The sequence below is a fragment of the Hippocampus zosterae genome, chromosome 6, assembly GCF_025434085.1.
Source record: "Hippocampus zosterae strain Florida chromosome 6, ASM2543408v3, whole genome shotgun sequence".
NCBI classification, from domain to species: Eukaryota; Metazoa; Chordata; class Actinopteri; order Syngnathiformes; family Syngnathidae; genus Hippocampus; species Hippocampus zosterae.
This window is the reverse complement of record NC_067456.1, coordinates 16,032,271-16,055,283: the sequence shown is the minus strand read 5'-3', so window position 1 is coordinate 16,055,283 and position 23,013 is coordinate 16,032,271. Positions and strand designations below refer to the sequence as shown.

The 23,013-nt window shown below is 42.8% G+C and overlaps 1 protein-coding gene across 9 annotated transcripts in view; it reads left to right on the top strand.

The window, feature by feature from the left end:
• pbx3b (pre-B-cell leukemia homeobox 3b) overlaps nt 1-23,013 on the top strand; it is a 60,980-nt gene that overhangs the window by 24,837 nt on the left and 13,130 nt on the right. For all 9 annotated transcript variants that reach the window (XM_052068026.1, XM_052068024.1, XM_052068022.1 and 6 more), the window contains 2 exons: nt 19,555-19,796; nt 21,616-21,806. In XM_052068026.1, coding sequence (XP_051923986.1) covers nt 19,555-19,796; nt 21,616-21,806 — 433 coding nt within the window. The remainder of the gene's footprint in view (nt 1-19,554; nt 19,797-21,615; nt 21,807-23,013) is intronic.

The window sequence follows — 23,013 nt, the reverse complement described above, 5'->3', positions numbered from 1 at the left end:
AAAATAATTTTCTAAATTGCTGTTATTTCTGCTATTAAGGCTGACTTGTTTCGAAAAGTAACATTTGCATCAATATTATATCCTGCTCCAGCATATTGTGTTTGCACCTTGGTTTACACAGCTGTAGTACCAGAGTGATATCAGCAACAAGCAAAACAGTTGTTCTTGTTCATAAATATATTAGAATGGTTGGATGGTAATTCCTAGTACTGTAAATGTAGATCATGTAAAAATGTTCAATAAGGCTATGTAAATATTCTCAAGATTATTTTTGAATATGTAACACAGGAGGAATCTGGCGGCAAAAACATTGGTTTCCAGCGCACAGTGTCGCTTTCCCTGTAGCACAACACACACTCATCAGAGCCACAATTTATAGCTGCAGAGTGAAGAGCATCTTGGCAACTTCTGTCTTTATTTTCACCAATTAGCACAGGAACTCCAGTCACCAGGATCAGACTGTTGGGGCAGTCTATAAACGCAAAGCAACATAGAGCAGGATGCTGGCTGAGGGAAGGGGACAATAAATATGGAAGTATCAATTAGATGTCAGTGATGCAATGATGCATTGCATGCTGGAGTATGAAATGCGTGAGGGCTGCAGGTTCCACCCATTTAACAAGGGTGGGGCCTCACATGTTGACACGCTGCACATAACATGGCCCCTGTACAATGCAACCCCAAAGCACAATTGGGCTTTTTTTATTTTTATTTTTTTTGTCAGTAAAGAGTTTTTTTTTTTTAAATCCCATTGACTTCCTTCTTGTAAACTAACAATACCGTGGTATTTTAAAGGGTGAGTTTCAAATGAAAATGCCATAAAACTAGAGGAATGCATGGTATGAAGTGAACAACTCGAAACAAAGGACATGTATTTGATACCTTAAAGTCAGGGACCGACACTCAAATAGAGGATATAGATTCATTATCATAACTAGGACTGAAATCTTGGGTTAATTCACAGCAGTAAAATAAAATATTGCTCTGCTCATTAATACAACAAACATATAAAACAGGACTTGCTCAGCTCAGTAAATTAAATGGCAACGATAACGCTGATCCGGGCAAATTCTGCTTGCGCTGACTAAAAGTCTGAATTCTTGTTATCCCACGGTCTTGATCTAGAATGTGTTGCCCCATGCTGGTGCAGCATGTATTTAGCAGCATGGCCCCATGATGAACTTGTAAAAAGCCATCTTGTGAAACGAATGCGCAGTATTAAAATGTTTCCAATAGGCACTTTATTTTTTCAGCAGCAGTCATGAGCCCAAAGTTGTTGCTGCGGGTTTAAAACATGGATTTAAAAAAAAGTTAATTACGGTTGACTGTGCTCTAGATATCATGACGAAGAAATTGATGTGACATACAAGGCTAGTTGCTTTTGTTTTCTCTAAGCCAAAGCTATGAGTTTGATGGTATTGGGCGATGCATTTCATGCCTCACATGGAGTTTGTGGCTTCTTTCTGGTTGATGTGACCATGTTAGAATTCATGGAAACGATGACAATACATTTGTCAAAATCGCTTGAAATTTGGCTGTTAGCTAAGAAATAAATTCTTCACAAATCACTTTTCCCCCCCAGTCTTAATACTTCACATGGATGATGGCGATATATTACAGTAAAAATCGCCTGTCTTTGTCAGTATAGTGCAACTGTTAAGTAATTCACGTATGATCTGACCTTGCACATTTGGCCAATATCACCAGTCTGCTTGATGTCTCTGAGATTATGCAACAGGAAAGTCAAAGTGATAAACCAGATGTAAAGGTGATAAATTTAAGCATCCAAAATGATCCCGCTGGCACCAGGAAACGCTTTGACAGCAGAAGAACTTTTTCCTAAATGTGATGTGGATATTTGCTGCAGAGGGCTGACTGATCGATCCGGCACTTTGGAGGATCCTAGTGTGTTTATACATGGCTTGTATGGCAGCTTTCATAAGACATTTACCCCATGATTTGCGATGAGCTTATGTGTGAATAATTAATGGCAATTAATCCTTAATTACAGTAATTAGGCAAGTCACAGGAAATTAGGCTGCAGCTGGAGAAGCCCATGTCTAGGAAGGGGAGAACTGGGGATGCATTTAGTGACAGTGGACCTGCGGTACTGTTGCATGGCCGGCCTGCACCGTTGTGTTCACTTTCCAGCACCCACAGTGAGCTGCAACCCACCCCTTCCCCCCAAAAAAGAAGGTCACGTTAATCTGATCTTTGGCCTCGTCACCACTTAAAATTCTTCCTTGCCCCCAAATATTAAGAAGAGCTAATCCAATTCCAGGTTGTGAGTGATGAGCTCACAATAATTGGTCAATGTTACACACCCGGCCCCGCTTTTCTCTCTTTTAAAAATCTCGTTCCACTCCTCTCCTTTATTGAGTCCCCGCGGCTGTACATTTTAACACCCGGTCTGCTTTTAACACTAACTTTATGAATCTGCAGTGCCTGGAAGGAGGGACGGTGCAGCAGATATTTATGTGTACCTCTAATAAAACAATTAGCCTCTTTAGAATTATTGAAGGAAACTATGGTCAGCAGAGTTGTTTGCTTACTGATTTCATTGTTGGGTAATGGTCGGAGAGATTAGGTGCGTCTGTAAGGCAGAGAATGAGAAGAAGAATAGCGAAGAGACTCACTGTGTCTGCCTCGGAGCTCATTTGTGCTTCTCCATGCTTGCCTTGATGAATTTCCGCTTCTTTCTGCTCCTGTTGCTTTCAATTACACTCTTATTCACGTTCCTAATTGCTATGCCAGTCTCAGTAGATGAACCATGGACTTTTTACTGTCCATATTTCTATTCTTAGACCAACGCCTTGACAAAATGGAACCCTGCATATCACAAATGTGAACTTTTTGGAGCGCGTGCAAAGCTCGCGTTAAGAACATCTTGGTATTATTTACTCAGAGGCCATGACAAACTACAGTCGCAATAATGTGCTTTCTGAAAAATAACTCTCAGACAGTGATTAAAAAGAACTAAGCATGAATGCCTTGTAGTAGCAGAATTTTTAAACACCGGCGCACTGGTACATCCTAATTTTTGGAGGTGAATTTAATATGGTGTGGCTGTATAACTTGTATGACTACACACACAGTGATTACATCCGCGACACCACCTTTCATACGATGCGTTTTCCCCCTCCCACAGAATGGCTCTGCAGCTAACAGGGACTGTAAGTGAGTTGAGGAGGCATCCAACTGTGATATTACATTAACTCATAGTGCCCGGCCATGTCTGTTAGTGACTGCAGTATAAAGAGAACATGCTCTCCTCAACTCTTTAGCTTTCGCAAGTACTATTAGAAATAATGAGGATTTATAGGAAGAAAAAAAAAGATGCTGTCCTTGCGCCGGAATTCTGAATTGCAGCTCATATCCTCCACAACAAACTAAATAACACTTATCGATGAGGTATACACAGCTGCTGCATAAATAGAAGTGTGTGCATTGGAGTATTGCAGTCACCCACTTTTTTTTTTCTCGTTAATACCAAACTGGTTGTCCATGAAGCAGATTTGAACTTTTAAAAAAATCTTTCCATATCAATATTTAAATCAGAGTTCAATAAGCATTCTGCACAGCTTGGATATTGAGTAAGCAGTGCCACTTCTGTCATCCTCAGAGACCCTTAGTTTTTCCTTTATGTCTAGTATAACATGAGCAGAGAGCCGTTTGGTACCTGAACACCAGCGGGCTTCCTCACTAGCGCTGCTGTATGCTGCTACAAATGACAAGGTCAGCATGTTCTGCAGGCCCGGCAAATACATTCCTCACCATAAGTAATATAAATGAGCCTGTGTTAGTCGTAAACTCACAGTGTGTTGCCTTCAAGCTAAAGGGTAACTACACAAGAGCGACACCTCCAAATCTCCTCTTGAGCAGGTTCGACTAAATATGGGTGTCTGCAGGATGAAAGATGAAGCTGCCTGCTTAAATTGTATCTTTACATCAAAAACAATCCCACATTTCAAATAGCAGGCATGGTACAACCACATATACCGCATACTTGCATCCCTTTCAAATACAGCTTTAAGTAGATACGAGCAGAGTTAGTGTTGATTGGAGTATTCTTATGTATATTTATACTGGTGTTTACTTGCACTGACGATTAATTATTAATGCCCATGCACTGTGAGGTTATAGTGATATGGCGCTTAAGCTTTCCAAGCACAGTCCATAAATGAACAGTCAACACAGTGAAAGCTTCAAAGGAGCCCTCTGAAATGTTTCAGGCTCTCATGGAGGAGGCTTATTACAGTTGAAATGTTTTTCTCGCAGCCCCCAGATTCTTTGTGAATGCTATCGGCTGGAAAATTCAGGGTATTTTTTTGTATTTTTTTTTTGTAGTCTATATCAAGAGACATGTAAACAAAGAGGCAGTCAGCACTTGGCTTAAGTATTGCAGCTCTCACTAAACTTTCAAAAATAGTTGGCGAGAGACTGAGTTTTTTTTTTCATAAGTCCGTTTGCAAGGGGTGAAAAAAGCAAATCCGAGCCAATGTTCTTCGACATTGCTTAGTAGTGATCCAGCGATGAACCAAGTCTTTTTGAGGTGTCTTTGTTTAGTCCTCCTGGTGACAAATCTTTGGATCTGCTAATGGAAGAGGACCTGCAAGGCTATCCCCTGGCCTTTGTCTGACCCCTTTTGTGGAGTTGAATTCTTCAGATGTTTGCAGGATCAAGTCTCTTAATCTGCAGCGCGGACTGGAGCTCAAAAAAGAGGACAGGGAGAGCAAAGAGGGAGTGGGAGGAGGGGAAAGGACAGCAGACAAGTACTTCTCCCCGTCTGCGTGCACAAGAAAGACGTGCACGTCTGCCTGCCTGTTCTGTTCTGCGCCATTGTTTCAGACAAAGCTCAAAATAGACAGAAACAGTGACGCAGGCAATATGCTTTATTACAACTGTCGACCGTAAAATTAGACATTAGTGAAAATGGTTCATTAAATGGCTAGGAATGTTACAATTCAACATAACTCTTCATGTACTGTATTGTCGGGGTAAATGAATCCCGTTTCTGCACCCCAGTCACCATTACAGCTTGTCCATCAGTGCTCCTTAAACGCGTTTCTCTATAATTGTCAGATCCGTGTTGTATGCAAAATTGGTTCGCTGTTTGAGATGGTTTTGCTCGGTTGCTGAAGTAAGAATGTATGGGAAATAGGAGCAAACTAAAGAAAACAGTTGCAATATGACATTCAGAAGGCGGAAGGAAGATGACGGCTCACAAGGTTGGAATGTTCTCTCCTGCTTTTTGTTCTCAATCACCTTGATGAAACAATCCTGAAGGCTGTGTGAATGAGACCACTGACGAGATGATTTTCCACCCCTGGCATGAGGCCGCTTTCTCCACTTAATGTCCTCCGATAAAATGTTTCACACAAGTAAACTAGAAGAGTCTCCACTCTTGACACATGTGACAGTATTTGCATCAATTATGCAGTTTGCGGCTGCAGCAGCACCAAGTGGGTGAGAGAAAGGCGGGGGCGGGGGGGGGGGGAAGGGGGGCGGCGATAGTAAAGAAAAGGGTTTGTGACAAGATGCAGTGGCAGAATTTGAGATTTTCTCTTTAAAATGCAGTCTTTAGAAAATAACATTCCAGACCATTTAGATGAAAGCGGCTGCGGCAGTGAACCCGACAGAGGCAGTAACAAAGTCTATGGAGCGTTTTGACACTAAAGACTTGGCCAAATAGAGTACAGTATATTCAACACTTCCTTGTCTCCTCTGTAATCAACTACAGTCTATGCCGATTATCTGCCATGAAGAATGTTGGGGGATACACATGATAACGTGTGTGAGAGCAGGTTTGTGAATGTCCCAAAGGAATTCGTCAATGCCAAATGAGCAAATTTAACAGGCCCTGCAAAGGTTAGACACGAACATACATTTTCATTTCAGCCAAGGAAGTTTATTTTTTGTTTGTTTTTTTGACAAAATGACAAAAAACTACTTAACTTGTTTCCACAAAATCTGTGTAAGGCTCCCGCAAGGGCCAGGAAAAGAATTATACATGTATGTTCATGTCAAAATGCACACATATTCTCTGCAAGGTTAGTATCTGTGAAGATGTTGTTAATCTGGATTTGATTAAAAAAAAAAAAGTACAGCTGTTATAAGTCTACCCTCACTGAATTCTCTTCAAGTTCAAGTCGTGCAAATTGGTTGACGTGTTTGTGAGAGGGACACACCGGGAAGGCGGCTGAAGGTGGTTTGTCTTCTGTCGAACAACCATTTGGTGAAGTGTGTGTGAAAAACCCAATTTGTGGCGTGCCTTAAAACCAGAGCAATGCAGATGGCCGCACTTTGGCAGAAAGAAGAACTTTGAAACAGTGTCCCACTTTCAACAGACCTCAGCATAGCGTTTCCTTTCACCGTGCCCAACCCTATTTCACATCCTCGTTAAGTGTAACTTCCAAATCTGCTGTGCCGTGGTTTCTTGGCTCACGTTCGCATGCGACTCCACACTGGGGCACGCACACACACACACACAGTAATGCACAAACACACATCAGCTGGCCTGTCACTGCCTTTTATCCAACATCAACCTTCAGCTTTATGGTTTATCTGTAGTGACACTATAGCAAGGTGCTTGACTGCTTTTTGCCAACAGACTGCAACACTTTAACTGTACTTAGTCATGCATCATTATGGCAGTGCCTGGGAACGCCTGCAGATGGTGGAGGCTCAGCCATTTAGAAGGGGACGTTCGGAGACAATGCTGCTTATTGCATCCGGATGAGTGTAACGACACGCGTGGATATGTTCGCCAGATCATTGGAAAAAACAAAACAAAACAAAACAAAACGAGGGAGAACTTCAGTTGAAGAAAATCCTCATTGTGTATTGCAGTTTGTGTTTGTTGGATAAAATGTATGACATTTACTCCTACAGTCTTTGCCAGAATGAGCCTTTTATGTGCGTATTGATCAGCGATTGTTTACGGCAAAGGATGCTGACTATGTGAAATGAAGCCATCCCTCTGTTCCTGATAGAGATTTAACCCTCTTGCTTTGCCTTTGGTTGCTTTGTTCTCCACTTCAAACCTCCTTGTGTCGAAAATGTGATAACATTACTGTCACTTGTCACTTTCTCTTTATTTCAACACGCGACAAAGCTTTTACATTCAGCATGCCGCACCACGTGGGCATTTTCAACCGATCTCGTCTGCTATTGAAAGATAAACGCTACCTCCATTCAATAGAAGCTCATCTGAGGTTCCCATAAAGCGGGCTTCTTCACGCTTTAAGGAAATGAAGAAACCCATTAGCACAATATTCACTCGCTGAGAAAGAGAATCTTATCTTTGTTCCGCATGACCATGCAGAGCCATATTCCTTTTGACATCATTATGTAAAACCAATTTCTCTTTCATATTTCCACTGGGCTGCATTACCGCATCTGTATACTCACTCTTCCTTATTACAAAGTAGGTGGCCTTGAGGAATAATATATGCATTTGTTCCCTATGGCATTAAATATGCATATAGGGGCCTCATTTCATCACCGATGTGTGTTATTCCTTTAAAAATTCTGCACGGCCTGCAGCCCCTTTTTAATATTTAATTTGACAACTCTTAAATCTGTCTTTATGTGATGATGAAGTAATTGTTAGCTGTCACCATAATGATTGAATTATACAATGTCACTAAAGTGCTTGGGATGTTGGAGGCCGGATTACAGTATTTGTTTAGCCTGAGCCATCACGTGAGCTCCAGGGAAACGGTTTTCCTTTCACATGCAAAGCCACCACCCGCCATCTTTTTTCATCTCTTCTTCCAGCCGGTCATGGCTTTGGTCTGTGCAGATAATTAAGTGAAACGAAATGTACACTGGAAAAAAAATGCTCTGTTGAATTTGCTCAATGTTATTTTGTCCAGTGGCTTCGCAAACAGTCATCTGGATGTAGGTACATTTTTAAGTGAATGTACAGTCTACTTAAAAAAGTACCTGGATCCACATGATTTTATGTCATGCAGCCCCTTGACCAAATAAAATTGAGTAAATTCAACACATCCTTTTTTTTCCAGGACACCGGAGCTCACTTGCAAGCGGACCGAGACCCGCCTCTTCTAGCACACTTCCTCTTCTTGTTTTGTACATCATGTTCACACTTGAACAAGCAGTCTGCGCCAGCAGAGCGATCGCACCAGTGTGTTTCAACCAAATCCAACATGCACATAAATGCACCCTGAAAGATACAGCTTGGAATTGTGTATCAACAGTACGGGTGTCCATTCTCGTTTATCACAATACCAAATTCAAAGCTTTTCTGTTCTTGAATGTCTTCACACAATCATGCGGCAGTGCTCCCCCTAAACAAGTGTTAAGGTGCAATTCACTTTTGTTCTACTGTGCGAATTACAAATCAAAACAGGTCAAAGTGTTGGCTTAGGCATCAATTGTTAGACAATCTAGTTCACCCATCCAGATGATTTTAAAGCTGTTATGTCAACGTATTCTTCCTTGAAGAGGAATTTGTAACAGACGAACGCACCCTGGCAAACTGGTTTTGTGATACCAGCATTGCAATGGCAGCTGGGGTCTCTACAACTAAGGCTGTCGCTACTTTCTGGATAACACTCAAGGTTAAAAGAATCCCAAATGAGTGCCTAACAGTGTTCCCTCATCACTTTCAAAAAGATCCATAGTCCTGCGCCTGTTGCCGCTGTTTGTGTGGATAGTACGGGCCCCGAGAAGTAACCTTCAGCAGTGCATATCCTTTTTGTATCTCGTGCAGTATCCCAGCTGTTATATTTCAACCGCAGACCCGGTAAATGATTTGAATTGTGTTGCCGTGAAGATCCATACGTATGCAGCTTTTACTGACATTCATTTAGAAGCCACTCGGAGCACTTGCGACTCCAAGTAACAATGTTCCTGCTGAGCTCTACAGTGAATATACCTCTGACCTAGACAGAGGCAAAGGAGATTTATGAAATCCACATGTTTAATACATTTCATTTTGTCCGAGGGATTTGTATTGCTTACCACAGTATTTTAGGTGGGAAACATTCTGTGTAGTCACAGCTTGTATTGTCTGAGGAGAATAAACCCTGTCCTGCTCTGGCTGCTGAAGATTTGTTTTCTGCTGCTTTCCCTTCCGCACACACATCAGCCATGTATTTTTCTCACATATTGCATTTTGTTGCGCTGAGGTATCGGGCATGCACACCCTTAATCTTTAATGCATAATCCCCCGAAAATCCGCTGCTTAAATGAAATAGATAACCCCCCACCCCCCACCTCAACCCCCAACAATGTGCTGACAGAATATAAGATAGCTAGGTAATTTAATAAAGGATTGGCGCTGGCCCCTGTGTGATATGGTGTGTGACCTCTGTGTATTCATTGTGTAATACAGATCCCAAGCGGGGAGCCGAGTAGCTCTTCCTAGTCCGCAAACCCATGCAGAGTCTTTGGTGTCAAACAGAATGCGGCATATGGATTAAAGAGCAGGGGAGAGTAGTCTGTGAAATATTTGCTTTCCCAAAGTGTTGACACAGTAAAATAAAAAAAAAAGGTGGGGGGGGACAGGAACCAAGCCTGTGCTTTCCCGTAGTAATCAGGTACGAGTTATCACGGTGAAGTGTTTGCCTTCCTAATGGTGTTTCCATTTAGCCTCAGTCTGTGTCATCGGCTTCCCATTTGGTGTGCAGACACAAAGAAGCTGCTAACCGCTGGTCTACTGAGACTCGGTGTGTAATCCATCTGTGTTTGTTCTGCCTGTGAGAATCAACAAAAAGACAAACCAATGAAGTGAGTGAGTGGGAGGGGTCCGGTCTCAACATCAGAAGGAACATATGAAGCGTTCAGCAGCTGACCGCAAAAAGTCATAAATATACCTTCCTGAGGTACGCTTGCTTGTTTTGCATCTAAAATGCACTTGAGTGTAATGCTGACAGATATAGCTTGTGACGAGCGATAGTCAGAATGTATGAGCGCACATTAATGCTGCTGTCAAGCTCTGATGCCGGAGTGAAAATAAGCGGTTCACCTCTGTTTTCATTCAGGAGAGAGCACGAGACAGCAGCAGCTTCTCCGCTGTATTTATTGACTTGTTTTACTAGGCTGAAACAGGGTGCTTTTAAACGGGCCCGCTCGCTCTTAAGACTCTCCAGACATTTACATTATTCCTGACTGAGTTACACGCACTTATAAAGGAGCACCTCCGCTGGCCCGCTTAGATATATGCTCCAGTTCCACCTCCCTTACGTTCATACACACTCCTACAGTTTATTGCCCCATGCACCGGTCTAGATATTGTTACACTATACGATTCCCCATGTTACTGCTGTGCATTTCCAACCTCGAAGGGCTTTGCGTGTGATTAACCAGTTTGCATGATTTACATTGGAACTTTAACAGCATTTTAGTGCTTTATAAATTTTTTTTAACCACAATGACAAAAAAAAGGAATCCTTTCCTGTTTGTTTGTGCAAATGCTGATTCCGTAATATAAAAGCTTTGAATTCACAAGGGGCTAAAAATCATCTTTTGCTGACTAATCTGCACAACTGCAGGAGGAGATAATGAATGCCAACGCCAAAGTCAGAGCCAACACTGTGATCCCGCACCCAGCCTAAACCCCCAGCCGTTTTTACATGGCATTTCATTTTAGGATAAACCTCTTTTCTCTCACACTGCGAAGATATTGACCCCTTTCACGGAGATGTCTTCTTAACCAAAGCTTATTAAAAAGATGGACATCAAAGTTGTGGGTACCCATTTATCTTATGGCCCCTTAATTGGCCACCACAGGCAAGGTACAAGTCAGTGCAAAATAGTCGGTGTTGAGTGCTTGGGCGAATGTCTGAAGACCTCTCAGTAGATTCATTGGCAATAAATCCCTTGCAAAGAAAGCACAGCCTTTTTTTCTGTTGTGGAGTGCATTATGGAAACTCAGAAAAACATTATGAAACATAATACGCTGAATTCAACACTGAGGGCCATGGGGCTCGCTTTCCTTTTTACGATGTATTTTCATGGTAACTGTGTCCTGTTCTTGACCTCCAACTTCACTTGAGCTTGACATCTTCAGGGCTTGACATGAGGCAATACACTCTGAAAAGGTCATGCAGTGTGATCACCATGAGCCAACTGAGATTACATTTTGCCAACTCTGTACTGAGTTAACCCTTTGTGAGGACACTCGCTGCAATACCTGCAAATTCTACATATCGACCAAAAGAACGCATTGAGCATGTTAAAAGAGCTCTTTTTCACATTTCTTTCAATTCAAGGTTAGATTATAATTATGTAAGAGTTGACTTCATCGTTAAAGACAATTTTTCATCAAAACCTCCTACAATTAAGTTCACGTAGGAGGTTCATGTGATTGTTAGGTGTAAGGATTACACAAAATCTGCTCAACCTAAATGTCACAAAGCTAGGGAGGGGTCAGGAAGAACGCGCAAACGGTGGGTTGGAGCCAGGATTTTCTTTCATTTTGGACGCGATTCCAATTTAAGATTGTTAGATGTCAATGTACAATCTGGAATTATTGCCCAGTCAAAGCGCGGCAGATCCAACACGGTAGAACAAACCTGGTTCAAGTTTCTATGCCCGTGAAACAGAGCTCAGGGACTATGGTTAATAATTCATTGTTCTCCACTCAAGTGAACAATAAAAACATAAAAACAGAGTCATTAATTGCCGACATACAGTAACCGAACAGCATCAAGAATTGGCGTTCTCATTAACCTGTCACCTAATTATCTACCTCCAATCTGAGTCCTGACAAGACCTGCCATCTGAACCCTCCACTAGGTTGCGTTGTGTCGTGTCAGCATTTGCCAGCCACAGTCAAAGCACCATTAGGTGCCCGGGAAGACAAAGGCATCATGCAGTAGAGGTTCCCCCTGCATGCACGTCCACAGTGTTCGCCCTGTTAATGCCTTCCCTTCCAATTAAATCTGCAACTGTTAATTATTGTAATTATGGGCACGGGTCCCCAGCTCTATCCCACTGCAGCCCCTCCTTCGCCTCGTGCAGTGACACAACGGGAGCTGTTGTGTTGCTTCAGCGGCGCCTCATCTCTGCTCCACTGAAGTCCAAGCAGGGGATTTGATGCTGAGGGGGATTGGGTGCAGATGACAAGGGTGACACGAGTGGGATTGCGCAGTTCATCTCGGAGACCGGGGGGAACAAGTCACAGTCAATGACCACACCTCAAACTCATTACGGAGTCGCTCAAGTAGAATTCTGGCGATATTTGGGATTTAGGCTTGTCTTGTTTCATGGGCTGTCTCAAATAGTTCACAGATACGCAGTCCAATAAAATCTCGTACAACAGATGGATTACAAACTATGTTGAATTGAAATTATAACACAGAAAGGCTTTGTTTTAATGGGCATCAGAAGTCATTTGTACAATATTGTGTTTATTCAAGTTTTATTAAAACACCAATGATTGCCTGTTCTGGCCACAGTGCAGTAAAACCTATCACACTGCAAGTTGTCCAAAATGTTTTGGTTCACGTATCTAAATGAGAAGCAATTCTTATTTGCCTTGAATCTTGTTCCGCTTCCATTTTATGGTAATACCAATCTCGATTTTGTCCGTCAGAGAGACACTTGCAATGGATGTGAAGTGATGTGTTGAGTTTAAGGCGAGCTGAAAAAGAGTGGATGGCAGGCCGGCTGCCTGTTAAGTCTGTGCGTGTCTCAGCATCCTCTTTGGCCTGCTTCTGTCACAAGCTGTTGTTGGCCCAGACCTGATCTGCCCACCCACTCCTTGCACTGCACTCTGCAGACCTAGTTGTAACCTGCAACATCAGGCTCCGCATCATTCCAGAAACAAGGCTGTTGTGAAGGTGCGTGCAGCCGAAGACACAAGAAGTGGATGTGTTTTTGTGAGCTTTAGCAGTTCTCCCTGAGAATCAAGCTCGATTGTAACCTCAGTTGGCTCACAGCAGAGTCCTGCACACGCCAGCACGCCCGGCAAAGGATTCGGGCTTTACAATTTAGAGCTGAATTCGTTCCTACAAAAGACACTGGGGGAAAGAGCAGCTCCTTCTGCTTCAGGCAATGCAGCCTTTTCGTGAATACACTGCAGAATCTAAATGATGGACTGTCAACTCTCTTGCAGGAATGCCACTGCAAAGAATAATCTCTCTGGCAGTGGATCATGGTTGGCTGTATGCTACCCATGCCGTTTCTTTGTTTATGCGTCCACGTAGCCTTCACACGCACACGAGACAACCTGTGTGTGCGCCTGCAGACGCGCACGGCAATAAAATATAGAACACTGAAAAAAAATGCTTTGCATCAAATGCAGTTTATCTAGAAACTAATTGGAAAATGTATTTGACTACCTAGTTTTTCCTCCTCGAGCGTTTAAAATAATTGATTACAAGGCTTGGCGTCTGGACAAAGTCTTTCTTGCTAATCTTGTATGGTTGTCTGTGTGTACAAGACCTGCTGTGTGACCTGGTTTCATGCAGTCTTCATCCTCTAATTAGGAGGCTACAGAAAGGCTGGAATGAGAGGAGGACTGATTAGTTGCCTTGGGGTATTTCATAAGTGGCTTTCAGTGCCACATTTGCATTATTTGCTTGGGGTCTGAATAACAAATCAGTCTACCTTTGCATAAAATTGAGGCGAGCAGCCCAAGACCATCAATACGTTAACGCTACAATATAAAAGAAAGCAATTTAAAAGCTAGCAAATAAATAACAGCACGATGAAATGCAATATTTGCACATAAGATGTCTGGCTGCCGAGCTCTTAACTCTTCAGCACAAACGCATTACAAATCTATTCATGGACTTCCCATTTGATTACATTACACTTGATGTTCAGTGCTACGATACAAGAATCTCTGCCATTGCAGCTCCTTCACGTGACAAGCAGACCTTGTGAACCGTGTAAGCCCCGAGTTGACGCCCTGTGCTGTGGTCCTGGTGGGTCAGTCTGTTTTGTGATCTGTAGCAAAGGTCCTGTCCACTTACTTGGCCAGTCTCCCCGACCGCTGCGTGCGGCCGCCACCACTGGGCCTGGCCAGCCATCACTGTACCACTTGGCCATTTGCCCACATGGAGTCTTGAAGAGCTGGAAACAAAGCGGCAGCTCACATGTCCAAATATAAACACACACACACACACACACACACACACACATGCACGCGTGATCACTGAACGTGACAGTGGCTCTTGTTTCGGCAGCCCTCCACCCTCCTCCTCGCATCCTAGTTCGTCATGTATGGTGTCACTTCACACAAATGTCAGTGCCATTGCAGGACATTGATTAATTTTAGTGTGCTTGGCAAAATGTCTTCAAGATAATTTTTTGGGCTGTTGTTCCCCATGCAGTGCCAACCCACCTCCCCACGTCTTTACTAGGAGGTCAGGAGTGCCACCTTACCACACCCTCCGCCACTCCGGCAGACATTTGTTGGGTGGTTAAAGGGCAGCATTATCATCAAGGCTACCTGACCTGACAGAGATCATCTTTTATGACCACTTTTTGTCACTCATCATCCCAGCCCAGCCCACCGCTAGCGTATTTGTTGCTTGTTTTCTGCGTACTGTGATGGGGGAAGTCTTGACCCGGCTCTGTCACTGAGCGGGCTCTAACGTTTCACTGTCAGCACAGCTGATTAGTTTATCACTCACTGCGGTGGGGAATACATCATCATTCTAGACAGGGATTCTCCTGTTTAGGTTGTGTTCTTTTTTGAATCGTTTCATCCCGTAAACCACCCAACTTGCACAATCTAGTCATTGATTTTCGAACGTTGTTGCCAGGATTTACCTTCGGAAAGATGTGCCCCACTGTGCATAGGTTATTCACACCTTGTGAATAACCTATGCACAGGCTTGTGAGGCCAATCTTATTTTGTGTTCTTTCCAAGACAATTGTACAGTTCTTGATTGGTCTGTCAAGTCCACAAAGACATGTTTGCATGACTTCGGTATGGCAACACTTGAGAGTCCAGACCTCAACCCCATCAACCCCTTTTGAAATGATGTGGATCAAATGTTATTCTGGTGAATGAACAAAGCAACATCCCACAAAATCTTCTCGGAAATGTATGAAATCTCTGCAAAGTGTTCGTCATAGTATTTGTCTGCACCTACAAGTGCCATGCACATTTTCCCCATTGGTTGTAGAAATACATTAACATCTTATTTCTATTGTAGTCAAAGGCCATATCCTTTTCAGCCTGTGGATTTTAGCTCACTCACCCGAGACAGTGACACACAAAGTTGCTAATGTGCTTTGCCTCCCTACAGTGTGGTATCAGGTATGGTAATTACTCTGCCATTAACATTGGGAATAGTTAATGTGTATTAATGTGTTAATGTAATGTTAATTACTGTACATGCAATAGAGAGCCCGCAGGCAGTCTCTCAGTTTCTTTGTGCCATGGAGATGTAGGCCAAGGTTTAAAAAAAAAAAGGCACCTATTCAGAACATCAGTGAAAGTGAATCCTTATGTTTCATTTGTCAGAACAAACGATTTTCAGTGGTAATTTGATCCTGCTCCCAGCTTCTGCAACTGGAAGTCACTGATCCAGGCGTCTCAACAAAGAAGATGATGTGAAGTCAAAGGAGACGCGGAACACGGCAGTGGTGACATTGGCCCCTTTGTGAAATAAATACTGTAAGCTTTCTCTATTCTCTAGTGTGCTGCTTTGGCAGCCAGTTTTAATAACACGCTGGATTAGAAGCCTTGCATCCTGAATGCCAGCCTGGAGTTAAAGCTCACCTTGGCCGAGACCCAGTGACAGGCTCGATGCCGCGGCTTCCCCCCTTCTTCTTCCTTCTCTTCCTCCACCCAGACGCCTCCCTGCTCTACTGCACACCTTTAAGAGATATGACCTTTGCGAATATTGACAGAAAATAAATTCTGTTTCGATTCGTTAGCTTTGGGAGACCGTTCTGGATCAATGCAATTAGATGAGCAGGGTGTCGATATGTGGCTGGAGCCCTGCACTAAAGACGCAGCCTGGGGGCACAGCAGCAGGAGGTCAGGGTTACTTATAATGAGAAGGCCGTCCTGCGGTGGACAAAATCACAGTGTGTTGTCAACAGCAAAGCAGGCATTAAACCTGTGTGTCACAAAAGAACTTTTTGAACTTCATAAATCCATAAATCTAGACTAGCTCTGCATTCAGCAGTACATCTTCCCATATGCTGTCTGATGTTTGACGGTGCAGTCAGTGCAGCAGAATGAGGTGGAAGACCCCAACGCTGCCCCTTCCCTCCTGAGCAGGCCACATTAACCCAGCAGGGCTCTGCCTTTATGGCTCTCCTGCTCGCACTTCAGTGATGAGAGTAAACAAGCAAAGGGCCAAAGGTCATCTAAGCTCAGAGCATAACGGACGGCACAAGGGAAGAGGAAATGGGAGGAAAAGAAAGCGGCCCGAGGCAAGCCTTGGATCACTGTCGGTGATTCAAGCAGGGAGTGATGGACGAGACAACAGGCACACACCGAAATTTGTTAAATGGGATTAAAAGCTACATTGTCTTCGTTGAGCAAATGTGTCACTTACTTGTATCAAACTGTGAAATCCGTAAAACCAAAAGAACCACCCCTAACTGAGAGAGAATTGAATGGATTGTCATACTTTCTCCTTTTGTCTCATTCACAGAGGGGAAATACTGCACCTTTGTTGTTTGAATGACTAATGAGGCTGATTTAGGCTCCCCCAGCCCCTTTTACATGGTGAAATGCATTCTAGTAATTAAAACAGCCAGTGTCATTGGAGTTCTGTGACAAAGCCAGAATAGCTATGGATTTTTCATTCTCAAGTTGCGATGGTAAACGAGGTGCACCAAGGTGACACGGCTCGTGCAGCTTTCCCTCGCACTGAGATAAATCCCACTTTAACCATGGAGGTGGATTAACCCGGATGCCCAAACTTGTTTTAATACCCGCATCGTCAGACAAAAAAAATGGGATGAAGATTTGTGTAGGCAAGCAGCATTTCAAACTGTGACGATGGCTTTGCAAGTTACGATAGAGATTTGTCAATCACACAGCAAATTAAAGATATTATCTAGCTGGAGTCTATTTGGAGAAAGCCGGGTGATGATGCTGAGTTGAGACAGTGATTTTGCAAACTTAAGCTTCCGCAACAAAGATACAGAAACAGAGATGCATTACACTGTTATTTATTTTTTATTTTTTGCTATCTCTCCTCCTCCCCATATTCTTCTAATCTGCTTGCCTTGAACGGAAGACAGACACATCCTGCCTTTGAAACGTGTGTGTTATGAATGACCTGCCGTAGTGGATTGTGGCTCAAATACACCTTGGTGGACTCCTGCGGGGCCGTCGGCTTCACAGGGTAGCGGAGTAATCATTTTTATCCTGCTGATTTCCCAAATAGAAATGGACACGTATGATAAAAATGTCACAGCCACTCCGCATGTCAGCGGACTAACAGGATTACATGTCACTTACTAATGTCGCGCTCTGTTTTCGTTTGCTGTGAATGGCCACCTTATTGCGCGCGCACACACACACACACACACACGCACACACACACACACACACACACACACACGAACTTTGTGGGAATATACGGTGAGAGACAAATAGCTTTTTATGGTCTGTGATTATTTAGTTTGAATGAAACTAGTGATTTATGCCTATTTAGTTGAAAAGCCTTGTAAATTCCCTCAGCTGCATTTCCCCTGGACACAGAGTGAGTCGAGTAAAAGTGACAACTGGGTTTGCTGTGGAAATGTACACCGGGTGCCAGACTTATATTTAATATACCTGACATGAAAGACGTGCAGCGCTACCTACAACCACCTGCAACACCAAGGGAAAGTACAGCCGGGTAGCTTGACTTGAATCTGTGAGCGAGTAAAGACTGAATTCGGAAAATATGAACCTCAGTGGCAGACAAACCACCAGCTATTAGAGCATGCTGAAATATATCAACATTTGAATCATGTGCCATTTCGGTGTGTGCATAACCTGGAACAGTTCCCCCCACAATGAGAGCTTTGGGTGCGAGAGTTGTGCAGATGCTGTATGATGTGGACGAGGGTTAGTGGAGCAAGCGGCATATTGTCCACATGGTTGGCTTGGCTGTGCGAGCCTGATGGAGCCTTGTCCAGCATCTCAATGTCTCCAACACAAATAGGCACATTCATCCACTCCTCTCACACCATTACACCTGAAAGACTCAACGCCAGCCAATCCATAAATAGAGGCAAATTTCATTGCCGTTTAACAAAACCTGGAATCAACGGTGGAATGGATCCAGAAGGAATGCTTTTTTGTTTTTGCTTTATTTTTTTTCCCTTGGTGATTGAAAAGAGCAAATTTACAACGGAAGTTTGCTTTCTTGTGCTCGCTCCTGTGAGTGATGCACGGGGTCAGTTAGCCAGACAGTCCAAGCCTTCTCGGATTGCATGCCTGCTAGCTGACATAATTAATCTTCTTATTTAGAATCCAGAGGCCAGTCGTATCTTAATGGAGCTGTAATGAGCTGTTTGAAATCCTTGAATTGTGAACGAGATTATTAAATTGAAACAACTCTAGCAATCAGAATGTTTGAGTAGCCACTCATTGTACCTGCCAACCATAGAATCACATTTTATCAACTGAAAGGATGTTATGCTGACCCTGTGTGTTGTTTTGTTTTTATTGTATAAAGCCTGGCATCAAAGCTGCATTGCCAGTGTGTCCAGTCGTGCATGTGTGCTATCTACTGGGTGATTACAACTTTCCAACAGACTGGTGAGACAGACAACAGCAGGGTCTGATCGCATGACCAGAATTAATGAATGAACACTTCAAAAAAATGCATTGGGCTCTCTTTGTCCTACTAAAAAAAAAAAATAATGCTACGAAATCAGGACTGCACATTCAGATCTAAATAGCAAATAACAACACTAACACTAACAAAGTAGAAAAACAAGTAGGTATTATGCAGAGTCCTTGACATACACTGTGTCAAAAAAAGGAGACACTGGAGATCTAGATAGTTTTCTGTTTAGGATCTCTTCACAAAGTAGGACTGCCACTTCACAATTGAGCATTTGTCAGTTTATGGATGTTGCTGTCATGTCAACCTCACCGTACACAGTGTGCACTGCCGTGTGTAAATAAAAGAACAGGCCTAGACATGGGCGACAGCAACACGCCGCATTCTCAGAAAGTGCTGACGACATACCTGACGGGGGCCGGGGGGGGGGAGGGGAACAACATCACACTGGGGCTGACTGTGTAGACGTAATACTTTTAATTGTTTTCAACAGCTATGTCAAGTTTCATCAGCTTCAAATGAAAAATACAGTATATTGTACAAACATGTGCATATGTATACAGGTGTTGTAATTGTTTTTCCAACTTGTACTCATTCTGTCAGAGCAGCCTATCAAAAAATTAAAATTAAAATTAAATAAAATACGGTTATTGTCCCAGTTATAATTTTTATACAAAATATGCGTGTTACCCATATTTTGGTTTTATTATTTAGCCACGTCTAAATTGCAGCTCTCAGTAGGGTACCTAAAGAAGTGTCTGTCATTTGTATGTCACCGCATTGCTTCATCCAAGGCCCTCTTGCCCTTGTCTGTGTGCTGCTGCAGGTCTCAGCATTCGGGGTGCCCAGGAAGAAGACCCTCCAGACCCCCAGCTCATGCGTTTAGACAACATGCTGCTGGCAGAGGGTGTGGCCGGACCAGAAAAGGGTGGCGGATCCGCAGCCGCCGCAGCTGCAGCCGCTGCCTCGGGCGGGGCAGCTGACAACTCTATTGAACATTCCGACTACAGGGCCAAGCTCACCCAGATCAGACAGATCTATCACACAGAGCTAGAGAAATATGAACAGGTAAGGATGGTTTCTATTGTGTCGAGGTTAAGATCTCCCCCGGTATCAAGATGACGGTATCGCCTGTTTTGCAAAAACAATGCTTTTTTTTTCTCTCGTGATAAAAAAAATCAGTCATACATTTTGCTCTACACTACAGGGGGAAAAATGAAAGCAAATCCTGTTCTGTTGTCTAAACCAATTTAAAGTCTTAAGCCAATTAAAGTCTGTCTAATCATTACTGCCCCGGTGGACAAAGCAAGTCTCATGAAGGTATGCTTGAAGGAGCTTGGCAAGGAAGAACTTTAACCGCAAGTCAAACACTGCACGCCTGCCTCAAAGCACAAAGGTTGGCTAGGAGCTAGCTTGATTTCTTAACAGTTCACTTGACGTAGGTGCTGAGACAGGATCCGGATTCAGATGCTGACCAGTTGCCTCCCACAGTATCAACTTTAAAGTCGTATTTAATATTACGAACATTGGCATTTAGTCTATAGATGTGTACTTAAAAAAAAAAAAAAAAAGTTTGTAAAGAAAATATCCTACAACATAGATTTAGTAGTAATTGTAGATTTGTTTTCAGATGTCAGATTTGAATTTTGGACTTTAGGCTGCCCACATTCAGGTTCGAAATTTATGTGCTTGAATACTTCAGCCTGCTGACTTCAGCAACAGAACGACCACAGCACATTAGTTCCTTCCTTAACCATGTTATTTTCTTGTGTTAAGAAATTATCAGTTTAACAACATGGGATTTGCTGCAATCATTGCAATGATTTTGACTCGAAAGTTTTTTGTCCGATTTGGGGTGGGGGTGCGGATAACGGGGGATACTTTTCTGCGTGTGCATCCAATTTTTGTTAGCTAATAACGTTAAGCATATCATCTATCCATCCATTATCTGATCCTCTCAGGTTTAAAGTAATCATGGACAAGGGTGACAAAATCATGCAAAGAAGTGATCAAAAGAATATTTTTGCATTTATTTTTTCCAAATAGTCTACAGTTCTGTCAATGATGCCACACCACGACATATTGATTTTGGAGGCGTAAAAGTGCTGTTCCTAGGGTAATTAGCAATTAGTAATTAAACAGATTGATATTATTGGGAATGACTTCCACTTTAATTTTCTTGAGCAAAAAAACGGTGAAATCGTGGCCATCTGGACACTGAAGGTCTTTAAATGCATCACAAAGTTAATTAATTAATTAATTAGCTAAGAGAGGGGCTTTTTCAAGAAACAGAAAATGTAATACGGTAAATGTAACTGTAAATGAACTTTGTCCAAAAGTATGATTATCTCACCTGGCACTTTGATCCTTCCATTAAACACATTATGGATAGAAAAAAAAAAAACAAGTTCAAGCTGTTGCGGTAATGCTTCATCTAGGCAGAGAGTAAATTAGAGTTAATTTACTCAGGGTGAATGGAGGTGGGTTTTCAGGAGCATGCACCACTTTGTCTGGAGTGCATGCATCTTTCGTGGGGGTATTTCCAGGTTTTAATTATCTAAATGTAAATACTTAACAAATTTTACTCCGAGTAATGAGCTAAAGTGTGCACTACATAAATGGGTCATTCTAATTAATCATGTATGAATTACCGATTTAACGAAAAGCTGTTGAAATTCACTATGCATTAGGCCAAAGCCAAATTGCAAATTGGCTTTTATAGTTACACTTGACTTCACCTATTATGTCAAAGTGACCCATTTCCTATATGTAAAAAGTGTACAATTGCCAAGGATCAATCAAATTACTTTTTGGACGTCCAGAGCGCGTATGAGTGTGATATGAACAAAACAAAATGGTTTCTGTTGTCTGTGTTTCTACTCGACAGGCGTGTAACGAATTCACTACCCACGTGATGAACCTGCTGCGGGAACAGTCTCGTACGCGGCCCATCTCGCCCAAAGAGATTGAGCGCATGGTGGGAATCATCCACCGTAAGTTCAGCTCCATCCAAATGCAACTGAAACAGAGCACCTGCGAGGCTGTCATGATCCTGCGTTCCAGATTCCTTGATGCCAGGTCAGTGCATGTTATTCACAAGCTTATTGTTTCGCCTTGACCCATATGGCCCAAACCATGAAAAGAAAAAAATAGAAGATCCTTCCAAAAGTTTAGAACTATGATTACTTTTTAATTGAATGACTGTCCAGAAAAAAAATGCATTATTGGTCCATGCTGTCTGTGGTTGCGGTGGCACACGCCAAAACAATTTAGAATTTTCTGGGCTGATAAGCCATTATATTTGAAAATAAATCTCAGGTTAAAAAAAAAAGAAAAAGAGATCACCGGGTAACCTCCCAAATGTAATTGATGTTTTATTTGTTTGATTATCTCGCAATTTTCAAAAATGTTTATTTCTCGGGCTACTTCTTAAGCCCGGGCAAAACCAATTCCAAACTTCAGCATGACTGAATGTATTGTGAGCCTTTTTTAAAAATTTCCAAAGAAGATTTATGTAACTTATTTTGCATTACTTTTATTCAAAATTATTGTTTGTTTGTTTTTCTGGTCAAAACAGGTTGTAGAATGCGAGATGCGTGATTCTAATGTCTATGCGCCATGCACGATGACTTTTCCGGATGATTATCCCTTCCCACCTGAGAACAAAGTGAATTGAGGGCCAGGTCATGTGTAAAGCAAACGTCGAGTGTGGAAATGTGCAATTCTGCGAGGCTCAACACAAGTTTAGGCCAAACAAGCCGAGCGAAAGCACATTTGCTGCCCACTGCCTGTGCTAGGCGCAGTAAACACGGCAACAAATCAGCAAATGCTCAAGAATGTGATAAGTAGTGCCCTTGGGAGGGACGCGGACCCAGATCTAGTTAGAGTTTGCTTGTTTCTGCTGGAGATCCCTGGGGCTGTGGCACTTAAGGAACAATGCTCAACTGTGCATGCCGTGATTTCTATAATGTACCGAGATGCACTCCGACTGGGCTTTGCGCTCCATCACGAAGCCCACCCATCCACGGCACTAAACTCTGCGCATTACACGCTTGGACTGGAAATTGGAGACCAACAGACCAAATTAAGCATTCTTCGTGTTTTGTGGTGGCGCGTGCATTCGTTTGTGTGTCTGCTCGTCAATGTGTCGGTTGGACCCCGGTCATGTTTGTCTTGACGAGACTTGCAGCAGAACACAGTACAGTGTTCTACTCCTCGGTGCTCCTCGAACCCATTCTTCATCATTTTCACCATTTATGTGTGAGATTGATTGTGCAATTTGTGT